Raw genomic sequence first — 9,878 nt, 5'->3', positions numbered from 1 at the left:
GTGATACAAACTATATAGTTTTGTCATATAGATCTATTCCATAGTCAGTAGTATGAGACAGAGGTTGACCAACTGACAGAAGTTCATCTATAACAGTAAAAGTTGTCAATGAAAGTATGTGATTTTAGACTATATATATGTACTGACTGCTACTTTCAAAAGCTGTAATACATTGTCACCACTATTGTTGTCTTAACAATGCAAATATACTATATATGTGGTAGACTATGGGGGAAATCTTCATATGATGCCAGTTGTCATTACACAGTTCGGCATTCACTTTTTCCTGAACATTGTCATGATGTGATATTTTCATAAACTTGGGATCACATATTTTTTAATGCTAAACTCCTAATTTTTGAACATCATATAAAATGACTTCTTACAGCAGTTGTTAATTTGAAGTTCCAAGGATTCTTTTATTGAGGAAATATCATTTGTAAATGATTCTTGTTGTTGGTGAGTTTATGCATTTCAGCTGTTATCATGGACCAGCTGGACTTGGTAAGTACATCATAATTCTTAACTATATTATATTACTGTGTAAAAGTATAAGTAGTGGTATATGAAATAAGAAGTTATCAATGTACTTACTTGAACAAAACATGTTATACCTTACAAATAACATGGTCAGCTTCAAATAATATATATGATATATATATAATATATATATATTATATATATATATAGATATATGTATATATATATATATATATAATATCTATCTATCTATCTATCCATCCATTCATCCATCCATCTATCTATCTAATCTATATCTATCTATCTATCTATCTATCTATCTATATCTATCTATCTATACATACTATTTCATTGTTTAGTAAAATAATACAATAACATTATAATAACCCAAACTGTGTTTGTTCTGTTATCCATTTTCAGCAACAACTTTAAATCCGTAACTAAATTAATTAGTAGTTATCAGGTGTTTAAGTAAACACATCACACAATGTGATGTAAAAAGTACTATATAAATTTATAAAGTACTATATATATATATATATAAACCTCATATGAGTAAAGTTATATTTAGTTTGCGAAATTAAAATTATGCTAACTACAAATTATGTTTTGTCCAAATTTTTTTAAGCCTTTCCTGTTTTTATTTGTTTCATTTAATTTTTGTTGTTTTAAGACACTAATGTTCTTTTTACAGTTGGTAAATTACATACATAATATTTATATCTATACTGCATAAGACATCAAGCAGTTATGGAACATTATTTATAAGGAATATATATTTGTAAAGTTATTGTCACAATTTTTTGATATGTTAAATGATATTGCAAGATAATATAATGATGTAAGTTAGTTTGCTTTTAGCCCAAGATATATCCTTGAGTGAGATTACTTTTGGCACTATATTGAAGATGTTTATCTCTAGGTTAAGGAAATCCTGTCATAATACTTTTTCTTTTACCATAGAATTATAGTCTAATTGAATCTGCTAAGAAAGGGTACTTGTTACAGGTAGAAGATACTCTTGTTAGAGGAGATGATGTAAATACAACAGATGAGGTAAATCTATTTTATCATTTTACATTGAAATCTAACACTTATTAGATGAATCACTAGTCTAAAAGTATCTTCTTTGAATTTGACTAACACTAGTTTTTATTTTCATTTTGTTTTCTTACTGATTAAGTAAACAAAGTAACTAACAGAAGTAGTTTGAGTATTATGACTTTATCAAAGAAGGAGAAGTATAACTTATGTTTGTTATTCATTGTTTGTTCACCATATTTTATATGCTGAGCAACTTAAAGAGCTAAATGTTATATTTTTGTCAGCTGGACTGTTTACTTAATAGTATAGTCCTAAATTCTAATAATTTTCTGTTTACATGTTATGTACCAGTCCCTCAGATTTACTGTCATGTATATACTTCAACTTATCTGGTTTAAATTAGTGTTAAAAGTTTATTCAAGTAATAAAGTCTTATTAATAATATATGTAGTCTAGTCCTACATGTAAAATATGACTTATATGTAGACAATGTATGAATGTATCATATTATAATGACAATGACAAAGTAGAAAGATATAAGACAAGAAACAAGGTCCACATTTTTTATTGTTATTGTAGAATGTTAGCAGTTTCATTTTTGTAGTTTATTATTAGTTTGTTTTTATAATAGAGAGGATGGGCAGCCCTTCATTATGCAAGTTACAAAGGCTATACAGACGTTGTTGAAGTATTACTTAACCATAATGCTGATATGAATATTGTTACTAAGGTAATTTTGATCATGAGAACAAACTGTAATCATTTAGCTTTGTTAATTGATAGTAACTATTAGACAAGATATAACTTAAACATTATAATGACACAAGACAACTGTACTTAAACAAGTATATCAGACAATTAATAGCACTGGTGTACAGAACTATGTTTTCTACATTCTTCTTATTGTTCTGTTTGTGTTATGTACTTTTTGAGGCCTTATTTTGATTTTTTAACACTTAACATTGTAACTAGTAGCTTCAATGTGAGAATCAATTATCATGAATTAATTAGTTGTAATCAAATACAGAGGATGTGACAAGAATCATTAATATAAAGAGAGGTCAATAAATCAGTAATGTAATATAATTTTAATAAATGTAAATCCTAAGTTGAATGTTGTGTTGATATTTGTTTACTCTATTGGTTTTTTTTTTCTACATCTATTGTGCTATGATTTCTTATCATCTGAATGTGTCCTTTACAATATAATACTTTGTATGTGTGATATAATGTAGTATAAATCTTAAGTGCATTGAATTTGACATTGACATTTTTTACCCTATTGTTTTATTTTTTCACATCTATTGTATAAGGCTTTAATGATCATTTTGAACGAGTGGCTATAATGTTAATGCTGTACTTATGTATAGCTTTATTGGTATATAGATAATGTACAGATGTTATGATATATTGTCTTAGTTTATGTTAATGTAGTTATTATAATATTTTAGGATGGATCTACTCCAACCATGTTAGCAGCAATGAGTGGACACAAAGATGTTGTTTTAATTTTAACCCATGAAGGAGCCAATCTAGACATTGTCAACAAAGTAAGTGTTCATGTATATATGTTATATGATAAAAGCTGTATAAGAGAAATTAAAATGTAACTTCTTTTGCTAAAAGTGGCAGTAGTTGTTATACTATTATAATAAAGTTTGAAATATTGTCTTTAAGAATACGTCAAATATAATGAATATTGGAAAAGGATACAAAGCTCTTATCACAATGTTAATAAAAAGTGTTTTTTATAAGATGTGTATTAACCAATTTACCTACATATTGACATCACCATAAATTTTCCATAGTTGTATCATATGCTCAGACTAAAATAACAGTAAAGGACATGAATTGAAGTATTAGTTGTCTGTTTAACATTGAACTATTCAATTTAAATTGTTTAAAATTGAAGTGTCCAGTATATTGCTCAGCTATAATTAGTGTACTTTTTGCCATTTTGACAAATCCACAATTAAAAATAGCCAGCCTTTTTTAGTGTACAGACTGTTGAAGATCTATAGTTTGTCAGATACAATAACTGTCAGACAGAGGTAATGCTTGTTATTGTAGTAGACTTGTAAATAATATAATTAAAAAGTCATATGGAAGGACAAAGATGATGATTGTTGATATACTAAGCAACATAAATAACTACATGTTATATTATTGTCAGTTAGAACATTGACTTAATAGTATATTCTAGTATTTTTTCTGTTTGCTTGTTGTTTTCCAGTCCCTTAGATTACATTGTAACTATATATAATTTAAGCCATCTTGCATAAATTAGTGTTAAAACAGTTATTTAAGTAATGAAGATTTATTAGTAATAGATGTAGTCATGTCCTTCATGTATAACGTGACTTACATTTACACAATATACGAATGTAATATGTTGTAGTGATAATGACAAAGTAAAGAGATAAGACAAAAGATAAGGTCTGTATGTTTGTACTGTTATTGTAGAGTTAATAGTTTTATATTACAATTGATTATTTGTATGTTTTCTTTAATAGAGAGGATGGTCAGCCCTTCATTATGCAAGTGACAAAGGATATGCAGATATTGTCGATGTATTAGTCAACCAAAATGCTAATATCAATATTGTTATTAAGGTAATTTGGACCAAAAAAAGGAAGTGTAATTTTCAAGCTGTGTTAATGGATAGTAACTATTAGACAAGACATAGCATCAACATTATAATGATACAAGACAATTGTACCTTACCTTAAACAGTATATGATATAGGAGGTAGCATTGGTGTAAGTACACTATGATGTATTTTCTTCATCCTACTTTTAGTTTTGTTTGTGCCAAGATAATTACAAAAGTATAAGGCTTTAATGATTATTTGAACGAGTGGCTATAATGTTAATGCTGTACTTATGTATAGTTTTATTGGTATATAGATAATGTACAGATGTTATGATATATTGTCTTAGTTTATGTTAATGTAGTTATTATAATATATTTAGGATGGATCTACTCCAACCATGTTAGCAGCAATGAGTGGACACAAAGATGTTGTTTTAATTTTAACCCATAAAGGAGCCAATCTAGACATTGTCAACAAAGTAAGTGTTCATGTATATAATATGTTATATGATAAAAGCTGTATAAGAGAAATTAAAATGTAACTTCTTTTGCTAAAAGTGGCAGTAGTTGTTATACTATTATAATAAAGTTTGAAATATTGTCTTTAAGAATACGTCAAATATAATGAATATTGGAAAGGGATACAAAGCTCTAATCACAATGTTAATAAAAAGTGTTTTTATAAGATGTGTATTAACCAATTTACCTACATATTGACATCACCATAAATTTTCCATAGTTGTATCATATACTCAGACTAAAATAGCAGTAAAGGACATGAATTGAAGTATTAGTTGTCTTTTTAACATTGAACTATTCAATTTAAATTGTTTAAAATTGAAGTGTCCAGTATATTGCTCAGCTATAATTAGTGTACTTTTTGCCATTTGACAAATCCACAATTAAAAATAGCCAGCCTTTTTTAGTGTACAGACTGTTGAAGATCTATAGTTTGTCAGATACAATAACTGTCAGACAGAGGTAATGCTTGTTATTGTAGTAGACTTGTAAATAATATAATTAAAAAGTCATATGGAAGGACAAAGATGATGATTGTTGATATACTAAGCAACATAAATAACTACATGTTATATTATTGTCAGTTAGAACATTGACTTAACAGTATATTCTAATATTTTTTCTGTTTGCTTGTTGTTTTCCAGTTCCTTAGATGACATTGTAATATTATATAATTTAAGCCATCTTGCATAAATTAGTGTTAAAACAGTTATTTAAGTAATGAAGATTTATTAGTAATAGATGTAGTCATGTCCTTCATGTATAACGTGACTTACATTTACATGATATACGAATGAAATATTTTATAATGATAATGACAAAGTAGAGAGATAAGACAAAAGATAAGGTCTGTATGTTTGTACTGTTATTATAGAGTTAATAGTTTTATATTACAATTGATTATTTGTATGTTTTCTTTAATAGAGAGGATGGTCAGCCCTTCATTATGCAAGTGACAAAGGATATGCAGATATTGTCGATGTATTAGTCAACCAAAATGCTGATATCAATATTGTTATTAAGGTAATTTGGACCAAAAAATGAAGTGTAATTTTCAAGCTGTGTTAATGGATAGTAACTATTAGACAAGACATAGCATCAACATTATAATGATACAAGACAATTGTACCTTACCTTAAACAGTATATGATATAGGAGGTAGCATTGGTGTAAGTACACTATGATGTATTTTCATCATCCTACTTTTAGTTTTGTTGTGCCAAGATAATTACAAAAGTATAAGGCTTTAATGATCATTTTTATACAAACGTTATGTTTTTATGTAATGTATATGCCTTTATAAGTGTTATTTCAAGTAGTTTAACAATGACAGTTAGAGTTTATACTGACCTTTGAAGTAGCCTCTGTGTAATAAACCATTTTTATGCATTAATTAGTTATAAACATATTAACATGTACATAAGACAGACGATAAATTTGAAGAAATGTCACTAAGTCAATATTAAGTCTATTCTATTAGATTGCTTGCGATGTTTAGATTTTGTTTACTCTATTATTTTCTTTTTCCATAACTATTGTGCTGTAATTACATGTCATCTGTATTATGGTGTGTAATTACTTGTCATCTTAATTATGTCCTTTAAAATATAATAGGAGGTAAGTGTTATATAATGTAATATAACTCCTAAGAATATTAATTGTGACATTGACATTTTCTTATTTTATTGTTTTCTTCTTCCACATCTTTTGTGCTGTGATATCTCGTCATTTGAATGTGTCTTTTACAATATTAATAGGCAGTAAGTGTTATATAATGTAGTATAAATCCTAAAAGTATTAATTGTGACATTGACATTTTTTTATTTTATTGTTTTCTTCTTCCACATCTATTGTGCTGTGATGTCTCGTCATTTAAATGTGTCCTTTACAATATTAATAGGCATTAAGTGTTATATAATGTAGTATAAATCCTAAGAGTATTAATTGTGACATTGACATTTTCTTATTTTATTGTTTTCTTCTTCCACATCTATTGTGCTGTGATATCTCGTCATTTGAATGTGTCCTTTACAATATTAATAGACAGTAAGTGTTATATAATGTAGTATAAATCCTAAAAATATTGATTGACATTGACATTTCCTTATTATCTTCTTCCACATCTATTGTGCTGTGATATCTCGTCATTTGAATGTCTCCTTTACAATATTCATAGACAGTAAGTGTTATATAATGTAGTATAAATCCTAAGAATATTGATTGTGACATTGACATTTTCTTACTTATTGTTTTCTTCTTCCACATCTATTGTGCTATAATTACTTGTTATCTGAATTATGTCCTTTAAAATATAATAGTCGGTAAGTGTTATATAATGTAGTATAACTCCTAAGAATAATGATTGTGACATTGACATTTTCTTACTCTATTGTTTTCTTCTTCCACATCTATTGTGCTGTAATTACTTGTCATCTGAATTACGTCTTTTAAAATATAATAGGATGTAAGTGTTATATAATGTAGTATAACTCCTAAGAATAATGATTATGACATTGACATTTTCTTACTCTATTGTTTTCATCTTCCATATCTATTGTGCTGTAATTCTTTGTCATCTGAATTACGTCTTTTAAAATATAATAGTTTGTAAGTGTTATATAATGTAGTATAACTCCTAAGAATATTGATTGTGACATTGACATTTTCTTACTCTATTGCTTTCTTCTTCCACATCTATTGTGCTGTAATTACTTGTTCATCTGAATTATGTCCTTTAAAATATAATAGTTGGTAAATGTTATATAGTGTAGTATAACTCCTAAGAATAATGATTGTGACATTGACATTTTCTTACTCTATTGTTTTCTTCTTCCACATTTATTGTGCTGCAATTACTTGTCATCTGAATTACGTCTTTTAAAATATAATAGGATGTAAGTGTTATATAATGTAGTATAAAACCTAAGAATATTGATTGTGTCATTGACATTTTCTTACTCTATTACTTTCTTCTTCCACATCTATTGTGCTGTACTTACTTGTCATCTGAATTATGTCCTTTAAAATATAATAGGTGGTAAGTGTTATATAATGTAGTATAAATCCTAAGAATAATGATTGTGACATTGACATTTTCTTAATCTATTGCTTTCTTCTTCCACATCTATTGTGCTATAATTACTTGTTATCTGAATTATGTCCTTTAAAATATAATAGTTGGTAAGTGTTATATAATGTAGTATAACTCCTAAGAATATTGATTGTGACATTGACATTTTCTTACTCTATTGTTTTATTCTTCCACATCTATTGTGCTGTAATAACTTGTCATCTGAATTACGTCTAATAAAATATAATAGAGAGTAAGTGTTATATAATGTAGTATAAATCCTAAGAATATTGATTGTGACATTGACATTTTCTTACTCTATTGCTTTCTTCTTCCACATCTATTGTGCTGTAATTACTTGTCATCTAAATTATGTCCTTTAAAATATAATAGGTGGTAAGTGTTATATAATGTAGTATAAATCCTAAGAGTATTAATTGTGACATTGACATTTTCTTATTTTATTCTTTTCTTCTTCCACATCTATTGTGCTGTGATATCTCATCATTTGAATGTGTCCTTTACAATATTAATAGGCAGTAAGTGTTATATAATGTAGTATAAATCCTAAAAGTATTAATTGTGACATTGACATTTTCTTATTTTATTCTTTTCTTCTTCCACATCTATTGTGCTGTGATATCTCGTCATTTGAATGTGTCCTTTACAATATTAATAGGCAGTAAGTGTTATATAATGTAGTATAAATCCTAAGAGTATTAATTGTGACATTGACATTTTCTTATTTTATTGTTTTCTTCTTCCACATATATTGTGCTGTGATATCTCGTCATTTAAATGTGTCCTTTACAATATTAATAGACAGTAAGTGTTATATAATGTAGTATAAATCCTAAGAATATTGATTGACATTGACATTTTCTTATTTCTTCTTCTTCCACGTCTATTGTGCTGTGATATCTTGTCATTTGAATGTGTCCTTTACAATATTAATAGACGGTAAGTGTTATATAATGTAGTATATACCCTAAGAGTATTGATTGTGACATTGACATTTTCTTACTGTATTGCTTTCTTCTTCCACATCTATTGTGCTATAATTACTTGTCATCTGAATTATGTCCTTTAAATTATAATAGGATGTAAGTGTTATATAATGTAGTATAACACCTAAGAATATTGATTGTGACATTGACATTTTCTTATTTTATTGTTTTCTTCTTCCACATCTATTGTGCTGTGATATCTCATCATTTGAATGTGTTCTTTACAATATTAATAGACAGTAAGTGTTATATAATGTAGTATAAATCCTAAGAATATTGATTGACATTGACATTTTTACTTATTTCTTCTTCCACATCTATTATGCTGTGATGTCTCGTCATTTGAATGTGTCCTTTACAATATAATAGACGGTAAGTGTTATATAATGTAGTCTATATCCTAAGAGTATTGATTGTGACATTGACATTTTCTTACTCTATTGCTTTCTTCTTCCACATCTATTGTGCTATAATTAATTGTCAACTGAATTATGTCTTTTAAAATATAATAGTTTTTAAGTGTTATATAATGTAGTATAACACCTAAGAATATTGATTGTGACATTGACATTTTCTCATTTTATTGTTTTCTTTTTCCACATCTATTGTGCTATACTTACTTGTAATCTGAATTATGTCCTTTAAAATATAATAGTTGGTAAGTATTCTATAATGTAGTATAAATCCTAAGAATATTGATTGTGACATTGACATTTTCTTTACTCTATTGCTTTCTTCTTCCACATCTATTGTGTTGTAATTACTACTTGTCATCTGAATTATATCCTTTAAAATATAATAGGCGGTAAGTGTTATATAATGTAGTATAACTCCTAAGAATAATGATTGTGAAATTGACATTTTCTTACTCTATTGTTTTCTTCTTCCACATCTATTGTGCTGTAATTACTTGTCATCTGAATTACGTCTTTTAAAATTTAATAGGATGTAAGTGTTATATAATGTAGTATAAATCCTAAGAATATTGATTGTGACAGTGACATTTTCTTACTTTATTGTTTTCTTCTTCCACATCTATTGTGCTATAATTACTTGTCATCTGAATTATGTCCTTTAAAATATAATAGTTGGTAAGTGTTATATAATGTAGTATAAATCCTAAGAATATTGATTGTGATATTGACATTTTCTTACTCTATTGCTTT

The 9,878-nt window shown here is 27.0% G+C and overlaps 1 protein-coding gene across 1 annotated transcript; it reads left to right on the top strand.

Annotated features, from left to right (window-relative positions):
• Positions 1-486: 486 nt before the first annotated feature.
• LOC121392141 (ankyrin repeat domain-containing protein 29-like) lies at positions 487-5,658 on the top strand (the record flags this gene model as incomplete). Its single annotated transcript, XM_041523498.1, has 5 exons — positions 487-504; positions 2,976-3,074; positions 4,038-4,136; positions 4,497-4,595; positions 5,560-5,658. Coding segments are annotated over exons 1-5 (414 nt in total), but the record flags the coding sequence as incomplete, so codon positions are not given.
• Positions 5,659-9,878: the final 4,220 nt, after the last annotated feature.

Source organism: Gigantopelta aegis, unplaced genomic scaffold, assembly GCF_016097555.1.
Source record: "Gigantopelta aegis isolate Gae_Host unplaced genomic scaffold, Gae_host_genome ctg3405_pilon_pilon, whole genome shotgun sequence".
Taxonomy (NCBI): Eukaryota; Metazoa; Mollusca; class Gastropoda; order Neomphalida; family Peltospiridae; genus Gigantopelta; species Gigantopelta aegis.
Note: the sequence above shows the minus strand (reverse complement) of the source record. Positions and strands in the feature narration are given on the sequence as shown.